Source organism: Mirounga leonina, unplaced genomic scaffold (assembly GCF_011800145.1).
Source record: "Mirounga leonina isolate KUSES-001 unplaced genomic scaffold, KU_Mleo_1.0 Mir_114, whole genome shotgun sequence".
NCBI lineage: Eukaryota > Metazoa > Chordata > Mammalia > Carnivora > Phocidae > Mirounga > Mirounga leonina.
In genome coordinates, this window is record NW_023270265.1 from 21,177,885 (window position 1) to 21,200,267 (window position 22,383).

At 40.3% G+C, this 22,383-nt stretch overlaps 1 protein-coding gene across 2 annotated transcripts in view; it reads left to right on the forward strand.

Annotated features, from left to right (window-relative positions):
* Window positions 1-840: 840 nt before the first annotated feature.
* Window positions 841-22,383, forward strand: part of LGI1 (leucine rich glioma inactivated 1) — a 37,855-nt gene continuing 16,312 nt past the window's right edge. Inside the window, exons 1-4 of one of the 2 annotated variants that reach the window (XM_035025334.1) lie at window positions 841-1,403; window positions 1,803-1,874; window positions 19,479-19,550; window positions 19,652-19,723. In XM_035025334.1, coding sequence (XP_034881225.1) covers window positions 937-1,403; window positions 1,803-1,874; window positions 19,479-19,550; window positions 19,652-19,723 — 683 coding nt within the window. In that variant the 5' untranslated portion in view covers window positions 841-936. The remainder of the gene's footprint in view (window positions 1,404-1,802; window positions 1,875-19,478; window positions 19,551-19,651; window positions 19,724-22,383) is intronic. The other variant, XM_035025338.1, reaches the window with a different exon arrangement.

Consider the following 22,383-nt stretch of genomic DNA (forward strand, 5'->3'; position numbering starts at 1 on the left):
AAGGCCTGTTTTTTTTTTCTTTAAATAAATTTCCTATTCCAAGGGTATGCTCTCTTTCCCATCAACTATGACAGTGACGTAGCCTACCATTTTGATGTAACGTTCATGATATTTATGGAACACCTCTGCTACCATCCCCATTTCACAGACAGGGAAACAGATGCAGGGATAAGGCCAGCTAGTTTGTGGCAGATCTGGGACCTCAAAGCCAGGGCTCCGGCTCTTAATCCAGTGCTTTCCCCACCCTGTCTGAGCCTCCAGGGCTAAAGCAGGTCCTTTACAGGGCCCCGAGAAGCCAAAGTTGGCAGCCTCCTGCTGGCAGGGCACTCCCTCAAGCTTCTGGTCTTATAGCTAACGAAGGGAGTGTGAGAAATGAGGAGGGTGGATTATGCACGGGGGCAGTCTACACTCTTGTTTCCTCCCTCATCGTGGAAGGAGGGGATGGCTTACACATGGGGGAGGGGGGCCCATTATGAGAGGCAAGAATTCATAAGAGTTGATAAGTGTCAGAAAAGTATTTACTCACATTCATTCCCTCAAAGTCACATTCTCCATGTGTTCCTATTTGTCTTTTAACGATGGCATCAGTCAGGTGGATTCAGCCAGCCATACCAAGGTTTTAGCCAAATGCTGCGGAGGGAGAGAGTTTCATTTAACTTCATTTTTCCAGCCAGGGCTGGCTCCGAAGCAAGTTTTTCTGACTCGGTCGTTTGCTACATGCACAGCAAATTCCCAGAGGTTTCTGAGACTGCCGAGATCTGACACAAGATGACTGCTCCCACCCACCCGCCCACCCACCACTAATAAGACATAAAGCCGTCCTATTTTTGGTAGCAATTAAAGGGCCTCCCGGTGCAAGCAGAACGCTGTTTATTTTCTGTTACATCACTTCACTTTGCCTTCGAAGGCTGGTCTGTGCTCAGTGTTCTCTTGGTGATGCAAGTCGGCTCTCTCCTCCAGCAGTTGGGTCCCTCCCATCGTACAGCACCTCACAGGTCTCTTCCCCGAGCAGTGCGTTGCTGGAGCGAAGAGCAGCTCACGAATCAGCTGCAGGTCCCCGTTTTGAAAAACAGAGACACAGAGGCAGAGGAAAAGGGTGGACTCTTGTGTGACCTGGTCTCAGAGCAAGACAATCACCAGCTGAATTCCAGAAGCCCTGTTCATGTTTGGGGATATTTTTTCGACTGCATGGAATCAGAGAGAAGCCAGAGGATGGGAAATGCCTGCATCCCCCTGAAAAGAATTGCTTATTTCCTATGTCTCTTATCTGCGCTTTTGCTGACTGAGGGGAAGAAACCGGCGAAGCCAAAATGCCCTGCCGTGTGTACTTGTACCAAAGATAATGCTTTATGTGAGAATGCCAGATCCATTCCACGCACCGTTCCTCCTGATGTTATCTCATTGTAAGGCCCGTAAGCATTTTGATATCTAATTTACGATTTAAAAATTCCAGCCGATGTATTTGGGGCTTTGTATGTATCGGTAGGAGGGCATGGAGAGAGAAATTCCTCTTGCGTGCTTGGCCATTTGACAGTGCTAACATTTTGCTGCATATAGAAATTTTGATTTTGATTAAGCTGCTATGGAACATGCTTAGATACTCCCTACCCCTGAACATTATTATGAGAAACCTGTAGCCGATTCATCTCTCCTACTCCATCTGGGAAGGAACAGTATGGTACTTCATAAAATAGTGTCAAAATAGTGCCTGTTTTGCTAAACCGGATTAACATAAGGTTTGTTCTGTGTGTGTGTGTGTCTCTTTGTGTATGTCTGTTTGTTTTTTGTTTGTTTTCTTTCAGATCCTTTGTGAGATCTGGTTTTACTGAAATCTCAGAAGGGAGTTTTTTATTCACACCATCGCTGCAGCTCTTGTGAGAAATATTTATATCATGACTATTTTTAATATAGCATATATTTGGATGAGCCCTCTAGTAAAACAATCTCAATATTGATTTTGTCAAATGTGATTGCATTTCTGGAAGGAAAAAGACTATCAGTAAAGTCAGAGGTAGCTGGGTTTGTTGGCGACTTGACACAGGCAGTGCAGGTTGATTCTTGCAATGGTAAATTTGCTAACCTGTAATGCTGTCTACTTTAATGGCTATTTATGAAGTTGTTGGAATGTTTGCAACAATGCTCCCAATTCCATGCCACTATTTTACTTTCATTTTTGACTTGGGAACTTTGCTTATTTTGCCCTGTAGTTTTTGAATTAGTCGATACTGAACCCTGCATAACATATGCGCTCAAGATGTTGTCTCCCGGGGATCTGGGGCAGGCTGCTACTCTGTATGATTTACCATGTGGGGAAAAACAAATCCGGGTTCTTTCTAGGTAACTCCTTAATATATTAACTCTCATGAGATTGTTTTCTAATCTCCCGTCATTTATAACTAGTCACCTTACAAGGAGGCAAAGAAAATATTAATATAGGATGGTGCAAAGGATTAGTCTTTGCTGTGTGTTTTGAGTTAGCCACGAGGGAACCACATATTCCAGCTATGTCTCAAAATAGTCAAAAAACAATATTTGACTAAGAAATCAGATTTCTCCACAGGCACAATATCACATGTATAATTTGTTCTGACGTGTAATGTTTGGCCATTGGAGTGCTAGTTCTTAGAGCAGGACCACATGAGGGTCAAGAGGTCTCCCAAGACTCAGGTGTCAGGTGACAGATTGGAGTTGTAGTGACATGGTTCCAGGAGGAAATTAGCCAATTGTCGATCAACTGAGTTTTTGTTATCTGAACTGCATGATTCAGGACCCAAGTTTTTTGCTTGCTTGATTTTTGGTTTTTGGGTGGGTGGGTTTTTGTTTTTTGTTTTTTGGGGTTTTTTGCCTTAATTGGCCATTTTGGCTGTTTGAGGTTATATATACGGAGACAAACAGCATGATTTGAAATTGGAGAGACCTGTGTAAATCTAACCCCACTACTCACTAGAAACTAGACATGGAATCTTGTGCAAATGACTAAATCTCTCTGAGCCTCAGTCTCCTCATCTGTAAAATGGAGGTGATGATACATTGAAGGATTGTTATCAGAGATAAATAAGATTTAAGTAGATAAAATGCTTGGCATCAGGTATGACAAATGGTTACAAGTTTTATGAACGGTAGGGCTTTTAATTTTTTACATAAAGCTAAAAAGCTAAAAAAAAAATCTATAAATTAAACCTGTTAATCTGTTGTTTTATCTATATGAAATTCCAAAACTGGTTTGACTATTTCATTGAATTCACAAACCTGATCAGGTGTTCGGACATTATATAACAATGTTGGCTAATGTCTTTCTACTAGTTAATGTCTTGGATTGATATGCAATTGAGTAGAATATGCTTAAGGGATTTATCTGACTGATGGCTAGTGGTATGATTAGGGGAAGGGTTAGCACATCAAACAAATCCAAAAAAGAGTCTTTAGCACATAGAGAGGCAAAGTCTCCAATGCTGGGATCCTTCCGCAGCATAAGAATTGGTTGTATCTGAAAAAGTGGTAATTGTGCTTATGTTGTCCACTTGTTAAATAAATAAATGGCTCATCTAAAAAGCATCCTTTTCAGGAGCTAAGGCACCTCTTGCCCCCCAAGGATAGTTGAATAGATGAGTCCTTAAAATTCAAGGAGAAGCATCAGTCAACACATACTAATATTCCAACACTAAATAGACGTTAGCTGTAACATAGAAAACCTGGATTGAGCAACCCGATCAGTTAGAACATGTCTACTTTGATTTTTTGTGTTTTGTTTTTTTTTTTTAACCGGTGGACCAACCTCACAAGCACAGATGCTGGACAGTGGTATAGGAATAGTTACCCGGCTGCTGCAGGGTAATGTGATTACACGTATTTAGAATCACAGAGGGAAGCCAAGGAACTGGTTTTTAAATAGCCCACACCGAGTGTGTGCCATGCCCCTGTGTCCCATGCTCTGAGTTCCTAAAGAACATTCCAGCCCTTATTTCTAAAAGCAGTTCAGGTTTCAGAAATAACAAAAGGGCGAGTAATTCTTGCCCTATATGTCCTTACTTAACTCACATTGGCTAACTTCAACATGCAGATTTGTGCCAGAACAGAACTTATGCAAAAGTGTCAGGTGTCAAAGTTTGTCTCTGATCTCAGCACCCTGTTTCCTAAAGATTTTGCTCCCCATTCTTCTTGCCCAATTTCTTTGCTTCCTCCTTCTCCTCAGGAAAGGGTCTAATAAGCTCATTTTCACTGAGGAGGAAATAAATCATAAGGCTCCAAATAGGAATTGTGCCATAATCATAATATTAATGGAAATAGATGGTTCACAGATGAAAAGAGTTCTTCTGTGGGGCATGGCCACCCAGTGCCCTGAAAACCCCACGTGGGCTGCCAGTCCCCCCCGGAACACGAAGACGAAGGGGCCTGAATTTGCCTTTGCATGACTTTGGCCATCAGACGAGGCCTGGATCACACCAGCCATGGCTTATGCTTTGCAATGAATTCTAACAGCATTTGTGACCGTGGATTACCAAACTGACCTGTCCTATCCTGTGAAGAGAGAAACTTCAGACTCGATTCTGCTTGATTGATGTGCAAAGGCAGTTGGTTTCTTGCTCTGTTGTTGAAAAAAGGAAAAGAAATGACCCATTCCCATGATCCATGCTAACAATCTGATAATTTTGTTATGGCCCCTGATGCTTTTTCAGACCTTCTGCAGAAGCATGATGAGAAGTACTTTTTGAAATGTCAGCCTGGGGTACTGAGGAGAATAGACACAGTGCCCTCCTTAAGTTACATACAGTGTTTTGGGAGAAAAGACAATGTGTGTTGGAGAGCAAGAACAACAAAAGTGCACACTTTGTAGAGAGGAGAGAAAGAATAGAATTATATAATAAAAATTCATCAAAAATGTTATACAAAACAGTTTAAAAATGTCTTATTTCTGATTTTAAACAGCCACAATAACAAAACTTTGCCCAAGCAAATGCGATTTCATTCATGTTTTCCATAGAGCCAGTTGTGAAACATAACCAATGAGAATGATTATTCATTTGGGTTTGCTCTTAGGGGTGGGGAACAGTGCTTGTAGCAAATGCAATTTACAGAAATGTGTTTTCACACATTAAAGCCCCCTTCTTCTCAACTACAGACTGAAATCCCCAATGATAAAGGCTCATTGAGGAAGTAAAATTCTAACTGAAGAATATAAAATGTGGCAACATTGCCATTTGTTTATAAAATTTTTAATAAACTAAATCCCTCCAACTCTTGGCGAGAGTTCTCTTTGCAGGGAGCAAATTACAAGGTTGATTTTAGTATCATGCTAAAAAAAAAAATCCATGTATATAAGAATTCAATGTGGTCAGAAAAAATTCTATTTATTCCAGTGAGATTTGGTCTTGTTTGAAGCAATAGAATTGATCCCTCTGGGGGGGAAAAAAGTATCACTATTTCTTTTATTAATCCACAATAAGCACACAAGTACATAGCCCATAAGAAGTAAAAAAATTTAAAAAGGAAAAAGCAATACCATGAGCAAGATAAATAATACATCCAACTTATTAAGGTTTTATCGTTTAGTACTTCAAAATACTATTTGCCCACAAGAAAATATCCATGGCCTATCTCACCTCTGCAGTTATCAGCCCCTTCTTCTATTTCTCCTTATGTTACAAGCATAAGAAAAATGTAGCACTCTTTAATGACTACTCAAGCCAGACCTATAAGCTAAGGGGGCTTCTCAAAGAATTATTAGCTGGTAATGGATAAGCATGCTTTGGTTTGTGGCCAGCTGATGCCCCCCACAATAGACCAAGAAGTAAAAATTTCAGTCAGCAAGTAGGTTGTGTTGTCTACAATTTGCCTCATGACCCATAGCTCTGATTTTCAACTTTTTAATTACTTAATTGTTGTGACTGCAAAGTAACCTTGTATAACCAATGTTTCCTCTGAAAGTATATTTCATCCCCTCAATTATTCCAGCAAGAAACTTATGAGTTACTGGCCCCTTCTCCTTCACTGTTTTCCAACCAGACAAGTCCTCTCTCAAACAGGATGAGAACCTGCCACCTCCTCTTCAACCCAAGGCCATGGCCCTAACTGAAGCTGCCATCAGGGGTTCACGAGCTGCTGTGGGAGCCTCTGCATTGGGTGCCCCTGCTATCCACCTCCATTAGTGTTACTTTCCAGAAACACAGATCTCATCATGTCACCCTTGTGCTTGGACATTTTTAATGGTTTCCCAGAAACAGAGAAAGTCTGAACACCTGAGTTGGTCTTAATAGAATGTGGCTATTTGTCCAGGGTCATCTCATAATATTGACACCACACATGCACACAAACACTCCCCAAGCTCCGTCCATTAACAAACTGAAGTACCTTATTCCCTGACCTCTGTTCTCTCAAACTCTATAGACTTTTTGGATATCTCTAGTTCTTCTTGTCTTTTACTAGAGCTATCTGTGCTTTTATCTGCCTCATGTCTCTGGACATCGTGGAGGGTCATCAATAGCCAAGGTCCTAGAAAAGAGCCTAGATGTTGCAAGCCTAGACTAGCATATATTTGTTGAATTCAATCCATATTTTCACAGATTTTATACTAAAGAGTCTTGCTTTCCTATCAGTAGATAGTCACATTCTTTTTTATGTTTGGTGTACCCTATCAGATTTCACGTGAACTAAGTGCGTGGAGGTCTAGAAAGTGAACTGAACCCAAAAATTGTGAAGAGATTCTGTTCAGCCTCAGAATAAAGGTGTTGTTCACTGACTCAGTCACCTCCCCCATACTGGCATTTCATGTTGGGAATTGGCCTCCTTCCCTAGAAACCAAGGATTACCCCTACAAAGAGAGTAATGGTTGGATGATACTCCCTCAAGCCTAAGAGAAGCTCCCCAATCTGTCCTAGGGACCCAGGTAACGTAGAAGGTATGAGACAGAACACAAAAGGCCATCATGGGGGGAGCCCCCAGGTCTGAGGCTCCAGTTCCTGGAGGACTTCTACCCTCCCTCCTGGAGGCCTGAATACCGACTAAATTTGAATGGGTCAGGCAGAGTCTAAGTCAGTTAACTACCTTGCCTTCGGGACCAGAACAAAATAGTGGAGGGCACTCTGGGAGGCACAGGCACATTGTCTTCCCCAGGAGAGGCCAGGGAGAGCAGCAGTTTGCATGGTGGACACCTCCTTCCTCTTCACTGCCTCTTCACTTTCTTGCTGCCTTTTTCCCAGTCTCCTCACACCCATTCCTGGGCTGTCCCAATCCCCTCTTCTGTATCATGTGTATTGGTTGTACATATAAATTATACTTTAAAAAAAAGGATAAAACCCTAGCGTTATGATATTAAACTTCTTCAACAGAGATCTCTAGTGTACCACAATTTAAAAGGCAAAGCATTTAAAGCCTTTCTTAGACCCACTGCCTGAGTCTCTTCTGTCCCACTTGGACTTCCTCTAGGCCTTTGACATGAAAAAAATCATATTTGCCTCCCAGGTTCTCTGTTGACTCTGGAGGTTAACTAGCATCAATGGTGTGAAGGGTAACATTCCCCCTTTATTCAGTCTGACAAGACATCCAAAGGGAAATGTTGGTTAAGCAGTATTAAGATGGAAAAAAAATTCACTGACAGAAAGGTTATTTCCTTTTTTTTTTTTAATGAATACGTCTCTTTTTTTTTTTTTTAAAGATTTTATTTATTTATCTGAGACAGAGAGAATGAGAGAGACAGAGAGCACATAAGAGGGGGGAGGGTCAGAGGGAGAAGCAGGCTCCCCGCCGAGCAGGGAGCCCGATGCAGGACTCGATCCTGGGACTCCAGGATCATGACCTGAGCCGAAGGCAGTCGCTTAACCAACTGAGCCACCCAAGCGTCCAAGGTTATTTCTTTTTTGACTTATTTATATTTGCTTAGCTAAAAGTAGGTATTCGTTGTAGTGCTGCAAGCAGTAACAAAATGAAAGCAAAAGCCTCCCATTTCGGTAAATGCATTTTGGGATTCTACTGTGCAACAGGCACAGCACTGGGCTTTGTGAGGGACACGAAGATGAGTGTCATCTTTCTCCCTCCCTGCTCTGATATGGCAGCTCCAAGTTGGCAGTGATCCCTAAAAATGTAAATTATAATTGCCTGTGTTTGAATGCATCATAAGGTAGACTTTTAAAAAAATTTTTTATCATAAGGTAGTCTTGATAGGCTTTCTTATTTTGTTCAAAATCATATTCAGTTGATTGGTTATGATGGTGACTTTTGCCAACTGTTGAGATTATAGGCTACAAAATGATGACAGGGGCTTTATGGTGACAGCTGTGATATCAAAGTGGCGAAGCCTGGAGAGCTGACAATGTGGCAAGCAGCAAAGAATGCAGGTTTTGTGGTCAAATAAACATGGGTTCAATCCCCACTCTGCTGCTTAGTAGTTCTATGCTTTGGGACAAGTTTAGTCAAGCCTCATGATCTGCATCTGCAAAATGGAGAATAACCATCATACCTACTGCACAGGATTACAGTAAGGATTAACTGAAGCAATAAATGTAAAGTGCTTGGCACAGTTCCTGTAACTCAATAATAAATGTTATTTTTATTATGGTTTTTGAAAATCACTTTAATTTGACCTACCACAATATCAGATTAGCATCTGATTGTATGGGTTGGATTTGCTTATGATCCTAGATTCGAAATGTTATTGTTCTACCCAGAGGTCTCCATCAGAACCTGCTAAGAAATCTTTCCTTCAAATACTTCTCACAGAAAACATGAACTATTTGCCTTTTGGGGGTGTAGAAGACTGAGATGAGCAGAATCCTCTCACTTCTTCCTCATGGAAAAACAACTGGCACCACATTTAGTAAAATATGATTTTGTTCAAAATAATTAACACTGACCAGTCTTCAGATGAGTGGTTCTATGGTAGGATGGAAAGAGGTCTGAACTAGAAGACATGAGTTTCAAATCCAGTTCAGCCACTAATGGGCTTTCTGAACTTGGGTTGGTCACAAAATATCCCTGGGCCTAAAATTTAAATGTATAAAATGCCAGAGATAGATAAAATTATGGTTCTTGAACTCAAATGCCAGTGGGGGTTGGGTGATAGGGTAAATAAAGGAAGCAGTTGAGTAGAAGACAATAGGGGGTGGTAGTGATTGGGGTGAACCAGAGAAGACAAGCCTTGCCTAAAAATGACAACCTCGGCTCCAGCTAATCATTGCTGATGAGAATATGGTACATGAACATGGAGCCATATTTTCCTAATTTTCAGGGGAAGGCAAAAATCTGGAAGCAGATTTTTAAAAAGGATAAAAACCAAACAAAACATAAGTTGACATTTTGGGACCTATATATTCAATTAACTGAGGTGTTTTCCTGGCCTAAAAAAATTCTATTGTATTGTATTCCATTCTACAAATAGAGTTACTTTAAATTAATATAATATAGAAGGTGATCTTGTTAAAGAAAATGGACAAAATTTATTGGATCAATTCTAACAAACCAGTAAATTAGATTATTAAATGAAAGAGCCTCATAATATGGAATTAGCTATTATAAAGTCATTATTAAAATAATAATGTGGTTCTCAATTTTCCAAGTACATCCCTTGGGATTTTACCAAGACCTCCCCATGGTGGCTGATGATAAAACAATATTTCATTATCCCTCCCATGGTCAGGGACTAGAGAGAAATTGTTGTGCCCATTTACATGGCAAAATGGCAAGTGTTTGTGCACAATGTGATTAAAAAGCAATGAGCCTTAAAAAAAAAAAAGACTAGAATTTATATGTACAAATAACTCTGAAGTCATTAGAGAATTCCTGTGGGAGGTCATAGATTCCTCCCAACTATGCTTCCATGGCTAAACATTTCTATATCCTTCTTTGAGAACTGTCTTCACTGCCAGTTTACAAGCCATGCAATAAAACCAGGCAAAATTTTGTTAGGGGGTGTTTGTCATTTTTGTATTGCCTCATGCTAAGCACTTGATTGATCTCATTTTTTTACTTCATCATCACAATAACCCTATGAGGGGATATGATTACCTCCATTCCACAGATGAAGCACTGAGTCATAAAAGGGTTTTAAGTAACCTCCTCAATGTCACATCCCTCCTAAGTGGCACATCTGGGGCTTAACCCCACATCCTCACTTTTAACTACTTGCATCTACTTCCTCTTGAACATGAATCACTGGGCTTGACTTTACATAGTTCCGTTCCCAAAATCCAACCTTCTTTCAAAGGGTCAACCTTTGCCATTAACAAGGGTATTCAAGGGAATGTGTCCTGATTCCTGAGAACAATTAATGAGAAGGAGTTTCAAAAGCCCTTTGAAAGAGTGGTAGCATTATTGGCAAGAGCAACTCGTTTCCCTAGGATTTAATTCTCATTTGTATGTGTAAGCCCTGGTCTCCTTGCTTGGAAAAAAGAGAGAGAGAAGAAAATAGCAAAAGAAAAGGACTTATATACTTTAAAGTTATGCCTTAGATCAATGTTTTCTAAACTTGTGTCCTGTGGAACCGTTGTCCTGCAAGAAAAGGGTCTGTGCTCAAATAAATTTGGGAAACTGTACATTTTATCCCCCCACCTTGGCTACTCACAATGCATTTTGCCTTAGAAAAGCCTCTGGAATTATTTTATGTCATTTTGCTTTTCTTCACATTTCATAGGATATTGGGAATCTATGCCTTTGGTATTCATATTATTTATTAGCTTAATTATTTATACTCACCTTGTTCTAGAAAGGCTTGCTAGCAGTGGTTAGGCAGGTACAAAGAATTCCATCTTAAAGGATACACTAAACCATCTATCTCCATATAAGGAGTTAACTCAGACAATTTTGTTCGTGTGGATTCATTGAGTGTGATATCTGGAAGCATGCCTCCCTCCCACACTGTCCACCTGGTCAAGCAGCTTGGCACACACAGCTGCCTTGGGGACCTCTCAGTGAATTCTCCATCTTTCTGAGGAAGTAGATTACCCCTTGCAGCATATTCAACAGGAAAAACTCCCCTGAGCTTACATTTACACTCTCGCTATTTTTGTCTGGAGCAGGTTCCCTCACAGCCATTTCTCAAATGGCTAATCCAGCATTTCCCTGGGTATGATTCATGGAATATTCATTTTACATAAGGCTTAATGATAAAAGGGTCCCATGATCAATAAAATTGGGAAACTGCGTATTTCATTCCCTTTTGAAGAGTCTCAATTTATTTAAGGATAGAAAGAGTAGTGTAATTAAGAACTCTAATGATCTTTACTTACCCACTTTCTCCAGACTTATCTATTTTTCTATTCATGTAAAACCTCTCGACCCTAAGAAGGCCTTGTATTCCAGGGAATAGACTCTGGGAATTACCAGGCAAGGCTGTTCTAGACTTGCAGCAGACACTGGGCAGATCTGATGGGACTAAAAAGAGAAAGCATGGCCTCACCTATGACCGTCACCAGTCTGAGCACAGAATCCCAGCTTTGCCAGTGACAAGCTTCAAATTATTTTGCCTCTCTCACCTCGGTTTCCTTCATATTTTAAGAGGAGAATATAAAACCTAAATTATAGTGTTCATTTTAAGATTAAAATGAGTTCCTAGATGGCAAGCTGCTGAAGATGAGGCTTGGCACAGAATAGGCTTTCCATAAAATGTTAAGTCCCTTCTCCTTGGTGCTTCAGGACCAGGGTGATATAGGCTGAATTTATAAACAACATCAGGAGGGTAGGCTGTTGACTAGTTATGCCAACTCCTAGAAAGGAAAATTTGACTGTCCTGGGATAAGAGATAACAGACTATAAAAGCAAAGAGGTAGATCCGTGCTTTGATATTTGCTAGTAGGCATGCCAAGAATATTCCCAAGAGGAGTGCCTGGGTGGCTCAGTCATTAAGCATCTGCCTTCAGCTCAGGTCATGGTCCCAGGGTCCTGGGATCGAGCCCCGCGTCGGGCTCCCTGCTCCGCGGGAAGCCTGCTTCTCCCTCTCCCACTCCCCCTGCTTGTGTTCCCTCTCTCGCCGTGTCTCTCTCTCTCAAATAAATAAATAAAATCTTAAAAAAAAAAAAAAGAATATTCCCAAGGGGATCCCTGAAACCTACATTCTAATCCTGGCCCTGCTGCTGATAAAAGATGTATATGACCTTGGGTAAATCCCTTAACTTCTGCAGACCTCAGTTTCCTCACCTGTAAAAAGAGGAATTGAACTACGTATCTCTCTGGAGTGCCCCTCACCACCCACCAGATTTATGTGAAGCTAAAGTAGGGTTATTTCCCATCAACTCGGATTAAGAGGTGGTGGTTTACTTAAGGATCAGCTGAATTTCATTGAAAATGTTTTTCAAGGATGAGAGACCCAAAAAATCCCAAAAAACAAAATACTGTGACATAAGGTGCTCATGTATGATGCTTCCCATTTTAATGCTTTCCTGCCTTAAAAGCGTATTTTTAAATATTCAAATTAAATTATTCACATGGCACATGCCCTTAGAATGTGCGTATTTAACTAAAGTGAATCATCAGCCTATTATTAATTATCATTCAACCAGCCCTATTCTTTTGGATAAAGGAGAATATTAGTATCTGAAGGGGCTGAATCATTTCAGCACAGCAAGCTCTAAACAACTTGTCAAGTCCCTCCAGCTATGCCCCAACTCCTCCAGCAGACTGTGGCCTGTGTGGCTTCATCTCTCTCTTACCTATATATGCAAATACACATCACAGATGTGCCTGGTTTTGTGCGTTTCTGTGTTTACTCACACTACCCATGGCTGCCTCTTTCCCTGGACAATACCCATAACAGTTGTCTGGGACAGGCGACAATCTCACTAGCTCTCAGTCTCCCTAGCAGTAAAACTAAGGTTCTTCACTACATCTAAAGGCTCTTCCAGCTCTGATGTTTTATGTCTATGCTCTTTGCTTAGATATTCTTTGGCAGAAGCAGAGGAGACATGCGCACATACGTCATCTCATGTAATTCTTAGAATCTTCCAGGAAGTCTTTTTGATATTATAATTCCTATCTTGACAGATGATGAAACAGATTCACCTACTTTATGTATCATGTACATAATGAGTGGCAGTCACAAGCTTAGAAACCAGATTCTCCATTCTATATCTGATCATTGCCATCTCCAAGTGACAACCAAGTGCTGGCTGCTCACTCTTTTCTTCTTCATCGGGAGTAGTCCTCACTGAGGGGAGATTATATGGGAGACCCCCCTCCCCCCACCCCCACTCCCGCCCAAATCATCTCCCCTCCATAGCCAGGAGAATCTGTTCTGGGCTAGAAGGCACCATGCAGGCCACTCATGGGTCAATGACAATTCTGATGATAATGGAGATGTCACAAGTGCCTGGAGGGAGTTTGAGAATTATCAGTAGAGCCAGGGGGCCCTGGCACATGACCAGATGAGCAATCCAGTTTGAGACAAGGGGAGATTTTCTCAGCAGGGTTACACGGCCATTCAGCTCTCTGCAGACCTGCCTCCACACCACTCCCTGCTTCCCATGCAGAGCCCATGCATACTCTTCCAAGAATGAAGCCCACAACGCTGCAAGCATAGACTTCTACATATTTCAAGCTAGAAACGACATAGCCCCCTCATTTGACAACATAGAGAGAAGTCTTAAAGCCACACGGGGGATTTATCACCAATTCACAGGAATTAAGACCCAGCCTTTCTGATTGCCTCTTCACTGTGCTCCTTCCCTGGAACCTGGAAAAATGAGGAACCAGGGCAGGAAACCACTTCAGCAGCCCATCAGCCTCGGCATCGACACCTGGGCTTGCCCAGTCCTTTTGCTCTTGTGGACCCCCATCTCCACCTTCTTGGCTGGACATTGGGCAGCCTAAAACTTCACTTTCTTCCCCTCTAGCTAGATTTGCATTCTCTGATCTGCTCATTTCTTTGCTTCTCTGTTGCCACCTCGGTTTCCCTCAGGACTCCGAGCTCCACACTAACCTTAATGCCCACTTTTTTGCTCCTTTTGAATTAAATGCTCTGGTGCTAGCTTTTCAGTTCAACCAGGAACCCCATAACAACTTTACAGCCTTGGTGTTAATTTACTGATTGTGAAGAGATGTGACCCATCAACCTAGGTAGTTGGATGTAGACACCAGAAGGAGGAGCTAGAGCTCGAGGTGAGCAGATATCTTTCAGGGATGTCATCCTCTGTTCCCAGTGCTATATTAACAATAAAATCATGAAGGCTTTTTTAAAAATCCTATCATTGACGGGGAATTTTAAGAGTATTATTCTAAATACTTGTGGAAATCAAATATGCAATTTTAAAAGATTATTACCTTCAAAATTTACTGGATGCCTTACTCAGAAGTAAAGTCATATTTCTAAATACTTTCCTTCTAAATCAAAAAGAATAAAAATATATGAATTGAGCACTAAACTCAATATTCTAAGGAAATTAAGAGAAAATAAATAGCAATCAGATAAAATAATAAATTAGGAAGCACTAGGAATAATAAATAAATCCAACATTTGATTCTTGGAAAAACCCAATAAAATAGCAGACATTTGAAGGAAGCAACACTCATAAATGGGGAAAGCATCAATTATTCAACAAAAGGTTTTGAGTAAATTTGAGTATTTAGGAAAGAATCAAGGCAGTGTCTCACCTCACATTATACATAAAAGTAAGTCCCAGGTGGATCAAGGAGTCACATGTTAAAAAAAAAAGAATTTTTAAGGGAGTAGATGTAGGTAATATTTCATTGATCTTTATGTAGGAAAAAATGTTTTAAGAATAAAAGCAAAGAAAATATACAATAGAAGCTGATATATTCTGTTAAAAATGTGAATCTTCTATATGTTAAAAATCATGAATGAAAAAAATCATAATCAATAGGGAAAAACTCTTAGCATCAAATAAAGAAAAGAATAAGTAATGTTCTTAATATATAAAAGGGCTCAGAAAGCAATAAAATTGTCAAAGGACATGATTTCATAGAAAAAGAAACAAAAATTATAATTATAAATGTTGATGTGGTAAAATAGGCAAAATATTTGTATATGAGGATGGTTATGATAGTGTTTATAATAATAAAAATTGGAATCAACAATAAAAAATTAAATTACATTGGGGCGCCTGGGTGGCTCAGTTGGTTCAGCGACTGCCTTCGGCTCAGGTCATGATCCTGGAGTCCCGGGATCGAGTCCCGCATCGGGCTCCCTGCTCAGCAGGGAGTCCGCTTCTCCCCCTGACCCTCCTCCCTCTCATGCTCTCTGTCTCTCATTCTCTCTGTCTCAAATAAATAAATAAAATCTTTAAAAAAAAAAATTAAATTACATCTATAACACAAAACGTACTCATCTGTTAAAATTATACTATTGAAAATTTATTGACATGAGAAATTGTTCATGATAAAATAAGCACATGAAAGGGGCAGAAAAACATAACATCATTATCCCAATTTTATTAATATATATGTGTATATCTCATGTATGTATCATGTATACGCATATCAATATCTTTGGATAGTATGATTATGCAATCTTTATTTTTTCCTTTAAACTTTTCTGTGTTTTGCAGAATTTCAACAATGAGCATATTGTATTCATAAGCAGAATACACTGAAGTGCATTCCAAAACTTTAGTCTTTACTTGAAGAAAAACACAGGTTTAAATGATCTTAATGTCACTTTGAGTCTACTTAAATTGGTTAATTAATTCCCTTTAAAAAGGGATTATTATTTAATCAGATTTCTTAAATCCTTATGAGCTGAGCAGTGTTGTCATGATTGTCTGCCAGAATGGAGATATTAAGTCATTACGTGACCCCTTACTAAGCTGCTACCAGCTGTGCCAATAGGGCACTGGAGGAGGAGTCTCGGGCCTCAGGACCTTGACAAAGAGCCGAAGGAAGACGCTTAACCGACTGAGCCACCCAGGCGCCCCTTGAGCAAAGCTTTTAACAGCCCTCTGAGCCTCAGTTTCCTCCCATCAAACAGATATTAACACCTCCCTTACCAGTTTCACAGAGTTTTTCCAAAGACCAAAGAATATAATCCAGCAGGAGTCTATGAAATATAGGCTATTATGAAGGCAACAACCATCCTTTAAACAATGAGCTGTTGCCTGCCTGGAATTAGCAGTTGGTTTGTACAATCTTCCTAAGTCTCCTTCTTGTAAGGAAACATATACTCCCTTGGTTGCAGAGGGGGAAAAAAGTCCTCCCCATTCCTCCTATAGTCCCTTTTCTACTGAATTCGTGAGGGTGCTGACTAAGGGATATAAGTGCGTCTCCTTTGGGGGTGAGGTACAGATAGCTCATCACACATCCCTCCACCAAAACTCGACGAGGAAATGCCTGGTGTTTTCCTTCCCTGAGAATAGAGGAAATGGCAGAGACCTCACAGGTTCCCACAGGACCAGGGTAGAAGGGCAAATTCTACACTATCTCCACACAAATCCACAGGATGGCTGCTTGGCAAGGCTATGGGATCCAGATCTCTGATTTGTGGCTCAGAGTAACAAGTCCATTCATACGGCACATTAGTCCCCACCGACCCTTCCAGGATGCTGCAATTGTGAGGATGGTTGTCAAATCTGAGTCTTATTATTGCAGACTCTTACCACATGTAGTTATGGGGACAGGACAGTCCACAGCACCTCCATGTCCAGAGCCACTGCTCCAACCAGACTTGCTACAAGGAGAGCAGACTGCTCTCTAGGGAAGCAGCCACAGGTAAAAGGGGGAGGGGAGTAGTGTAACTGACCTGGAAGGAAAGCCCCGGCTGCATATAAGAGTCACCTGGGGAGCTTTTGAACATCCCCATGCCCAGGCCACACCCCAAACGTAGACTTTAACTTGAACCCCTCAGGGTAAAACCAGGTATCAGTATTTTTAAAGCTTCTCAGGTCATTCCCAAGTCGAGAAACTCAGCACTATCCTCACCCCAAAGGCTCCCCTTGTGCTCCCTTCCAGTGACTACCCACCTCCAAGGGTAACCACTATGTTGATTTCTGCCAGTATAGATGAGTTTTGCTGTATTTTTTTTTTTTTTTTTACTTTATATAAGTGAAATCGCATAGGATATACTCTATTGTGTTCTGGTTCATTCATATTTTTGCATGTAGTTTCAGATTTAGCCAGAGATTTTGATCCTTGAAATCTAGTTCAATAAGCATTATTTAACCAGGAACTATGCTCAGGGCTGGGGACACAAAAGCAAATAGGGTAAGTCCCTGCTATAAGGAACAATCAATCTAGTAAAGTAGTATTGACAAGAATTTAATGTAAAGTGAATTCCTTTTGTTTAACAAATATTTATTCAGTGTCCACTATGGGATAGGCAGTGTTATAGGTGCTAGGGATAAGCAATGAACAAGCAGATACAAATTCTAGTAGAAATTCTCTGTTTTATTTCCCTGACATGTGTGGGCAAGTTCTGCCCACTAATATCCATTTCCCGCTCTGTTTTGCATCTGCTTTCAACATGAGGGGAACTAGTGCTGAAAGCTACTTCTTCTGGCGACTTGGAGTGTACAGCTTTGAAGTGGCTGGTCCAACCTGAGGCAGTTTATAAACCAGTGAGCATGGGAGGTATTTCTCTGTATCTATTTTGCCTTATTCTATTCTCTCCATCCTTGATACTGCCTATATGGAATGAAACAAAAATCTGGAACCTAAAGAAGGCTTTGGATGTTAGCTTACTTTGGGAGTAAAGCTGAGCAATCTTGTTGCTTTCTAGAACCAGGAAGTAAAAAGAAACAATTGCCAAAGTTAGACTGAAATCATAAACCTTTGAATTCGTTTTAATAATTACAAGCATCTAATATGTATCATTATTCAATAGTGGTGACTTTTCAGAGCCTAGTGAATGATTTGAGTGTGATGGAGGAGGGACAGAGAATCCAACATCACTCCAGGATTGATAGCTTAAGAAGAAATGGAACAGATCATCTAGTTTTATTTGTCTAATTCATGTTTTCCCCCATTTTTATGGAAAATGTCAAGCATACATAAAAGTAGAGATAATAGTAAAATTCACTTCCATGTACCCATCTTTTACCTTCAAAGACTATCGATCATGCTCAATTCATCTCTAACCCACTGCTTTCCTTCCTCTGACTATTCTAAAGCAATCCCGGGGGCGCCTGGGTGGCTCAGTTGGTTAAGCGACTGCCTTCGGCTCAGGTCATGATCCTGGAGTCCTGGGATCGAGTCCCACATCGGGCTCCCTGCTCAGCAGGGGGTCTGCTTCTCCCTCTGCCCTCTTCCCTCTCGTGCTCTCTGTCTCTCATTCTCTCTCTCTCAAATAAATAAATAAAATCTTAAAAAAAATAAAAATAAAGCAATCCCGGTTGTCAGATAAGTTATTCATAAACGCTCAAAAAGTGAGGTCTCTTAGTTTTAATCTGTTTAGTTAACAGGCACAGAGAGGTGAAGTCAGCAAGCTAGTTAGTGGCAATTATTTTTAATCCCTAGACTTCAAAAGTAAGTCAAAAGACTACTAACAGAATATTGGACTTTACATAGTGCAGTTAAATGGTATGTGTGAAATATGAGCTGTCAAATTATGTCAAGCATCTGGTCTGGTCTGTGACCATGGTCACATTTTGGATAATAGTTATAAGTGGAATAAGAGGTTCCCCACACAAGAACCGTAATATGTAGACTGAACATCACTTGAACCCAATATAAATTTGTCATCAGTACATTTAAAACCTTATTTTTAGCTTGCGTCAACACTTTAATGAATTTCATAAATTAATACTCACTCTAAAAAAAAAAAAATAATTTGTATTTGTATTATTTGGCCTACAACCACCTCTTTTAAATCTCCTGTTCAGAAACTGGCAACTCTTCCAAATTGTTCAATAGGATGTTGGGACTGATGGTTGATGTTCTTTTTCATCAGTAATTTCAAAACAAAATTCTTGTGGATTTTGAAATTGCAAATAAATGTGTCCAAGTGAAACTGTTCTTTTCAACTAGTTAGTAATGAAATGGGTCTAATACCGTTCCTAAGTTTCATTGTTTCCCATCTTCACCCTGTTCTATTTTCTAAGAAGGTTAGTTGATGTTCATTGAGCCAGTGTCAATGGCTTATCTACTTTGAGATATCAAAGCATGACTAGGCTTTAATGGAGCTGCTTTTCCAGAGTTTCCGGGCTTCCCACCCTGAGGCACCATTATTTGAGCTGATGAGAATGTTCCAGAAGTTTCTAGAGCAAGAGGGAAAGACTGTTAGTGTCTTTGTTGTGATAATGTGCAAAATGTTGCTTTGACTGCTTTGACTGTTATACTTGTCCAGTTTTATCTCAAAATGTTACCCAAGGCATGTGACATCCACCACTGTGAGAAGTGGGGCATAAAGCCTCTCTCAATGAATATTTGATGAGGGGATAATGGGGGGGCGGGGAAGCTGCAAAAATTACCTAAATAAATAACACTGTAAAAGGCAGATGTTCAGACACTTTTTCATACACAAATTTCACTTGTTTCTCTAAGAGATAACAGCAGCAAAGATTGACAGTCTGTCAGGTTAACCATTTTCATTGTGTACTTTTTCTGGGCAGATTATTCACATCGAACTCCTTTGATGTGATCAGTGATGATGCTTTTATTGGTCTTCCACATCTAGAGTATTTGTAAGTAAAGAAACTTTTTTTTTTTTTTGACATGATAATTCAGGACAAGTGCTCTCAGGTTCCTACAGCTGTCTGACAACAAATATTATAACCTATTGCAGATTCATAGAAAACAACAACATCAAGTCCATTTCAAGACATACTTTCCGGGGACTAAAGTCTTTAATTCACCTGTAAGTATGAATGTTGCTATTACTTTTTAAGCTTACTAATGGACAATGCAGTTTGATAACCTGTGGTTCAAACACCCACTTCTTGGGTAGTCCGTGGAAACTTAAGAAACCCAAATGATTTCTCCCCATGTACATGTGCCATATCTCCCTCTCATCAGTCAATGTGGGTTCAGAAAACTGATTGCTATTAATATGATTAGCCTAATCCAACAATAATTAGGAAAACAATCTAATGCAGGGAAACTGTGTGACTGAAATAACTTTTTTATTATCTACATCATTACTCACTTCATGGATAATTATGGTTTGACTATATAGCTTAATTTGATATGTGCTGTTTTTCTTTTTCTGTGTAAGCCCTGACTTTATATACATTTAAACATATACTATAACCACCAGCAATGTCTACACAGTACATGAACAATTTGTTTGTAAATGAAATACTTATTCAATGGGTGACTTATAGCTATAGTCATAGTTCTTCACGGTAGACAATTTTGTCTCCTGGGGAACATTCATCAATATCTAGAGACAATTTGGTTGTCAGAACTCAGGGCTGTAACTGATATCTGGTGGGTAGAGGGCAGCAATGATCCTAAACACCCTACAATACACAGGACAGCCTCCACAACAAAGAAATATCCAGCTTAAAATGGCATAGTGCTGAGGTTGGGAAGCCTTGAAAAACATGAACCAAATAACTTATTTCTCCTAGCCTCTCTTGCCCCCTAAACACACACACACACACACACACACACACACATGTATTTTGAAGGAGGCTAGAGGGCATGGGAAGAAAAGGTACTAACATTTATTAAGTGCCTACTATTGTGTCAGTCAATTTGCTTTACATGGATTTTTATTTAATCCTCTCAACAATCCTGCCAGATAGGCACAATAATCCCCATTTTAGAAATGAGAAAACAGAGACCTGGAGGGGATATGTGACTAGTGAGCTGAATAGTTATGGGATTATAACATCAATTCAGTAGTTGAACTGCAATGGCTACTCATCCATTCAAGACTATTTTTCAAGTGCCTAATATGTGTCTCATTAGTGTTAAGACAAAGATGCAGGAGATCCCAGTGTCATTCTGTCAACTTTAATGTGTTCCCTCACAATACCTCACTGTCAGCTCTGTTCTAAGCCCCAGGATGCAGCAGGGAACAAGGCAGACAAAAATACTTGCCTTTGGAGTCTACATTCTAGTGTGTCCACAGGGTCATAATGCTTCCTCTCACCAAACCTTGTCTCAACTGCTGTTTGGATTTGCAGTAAGGGGCACTGATGGCCAGATGTATTACACACAAATCATTAGACCCTTCAAGTCTTCTGTAAAAAGTCGTTATAATAAAAAACATTTGCTTTGCTGTGCTACATATCAATCCTGTAATGTGATACAGAAATAGCTGTGTATGGTATACATGTTATGCCATTTTATCACAGAGCCAAACACTACCAAACATCATTGTTTAGAAAATAATAAAAAACAGAAACAAATATATGGAAGGAGAAATAGAAGTCATGACCTCAACTTGAGAGGTGCTTAATTCACATAAATCCCATTCAACAGAGCTTTTGTCTGATGTTCAGCATAATCAAGGACTGAAGGAAGGATGTAAGATCCACGTGTCCTCTCTGGGAACTCATGACATAAGCCTTGCTATTCCCATTGGTTCACTCAAGTGTATCTTCTCTCCAGTCTAAAGGACTACCTGACCCAGAAGGAAGGAAGGATGGATGGATGGAAGGGAAGGGAAAAGGATGGGTGGAAGGGTTAATGAAGGGAGAGACGGAGAAAGGGAGAAAAGAAGGGGAAGAGAAAACAGAAGGAAAGAGGGGAGAGATGGGGAGCAAAGGGAGAAAGAAAAAAAATCTATACAACACCCTAATGAAGAACATCTATTTTATTTGACTAGAGCCTGTTAGGTCCATTAAATGAAATGGGAATTGAAATTTGGGTCTTAAGGAAGCCTCTTATAAAAAGGGGACACTGGTATAACATGTGTTTAGCATCCAGACATTTTCAAGCTCAAGGGAACACCAAAGTCAGTCTTCAAAGAGAGCAGCATGAATCTTAATGGTCAGACAGTGAAAGGAAAGTTTAACCTCTCTGATCAGGTGCTAGAGGTGGGAAGGTGTTATGAGGGAACAGGTTAAAGTTGACTGAGTGAATATGACCCTTAGGTCTCTTGCATCTCTATCTAACACTTAGGTTGACTCATATGGCATTGCCAATATTAGACTATTTTTGATCTACAAAAATGCAATGCCATATGACTCATCCTAAATAGTCTCTAGGAAGTGCCACACAAAGATGAATAAGATCCAGTTCCAACCTGGAAGAGCTCAGTCTGGCAAGAGGAATTAGACAAACAAATATTTTCTCACTGAGTGCCTTTGTCCCCAAGTTATTATGCTGTTCTGCAAGATGTACTTCCTTCCTTCCTTCCTTCCTTCCTTTCCTTCCTTCTTTCTTTCCTCCCTTCCTTCCTTCCTTCCTTCCTTTCTTCCTTCCCTCCTTCCTTCCTTCCTTCCTTCTTTCCTCCCTTCCTTCCTTCCTTTCCTTCCTTCCTTCCTTTTTCCTTCCTTCCTTCCTTTCCTTCCCTCCCTCCTTCCTTCCTTCCTTCCTTCCTTCCTTCCTTCCTTCCTTCCTTCC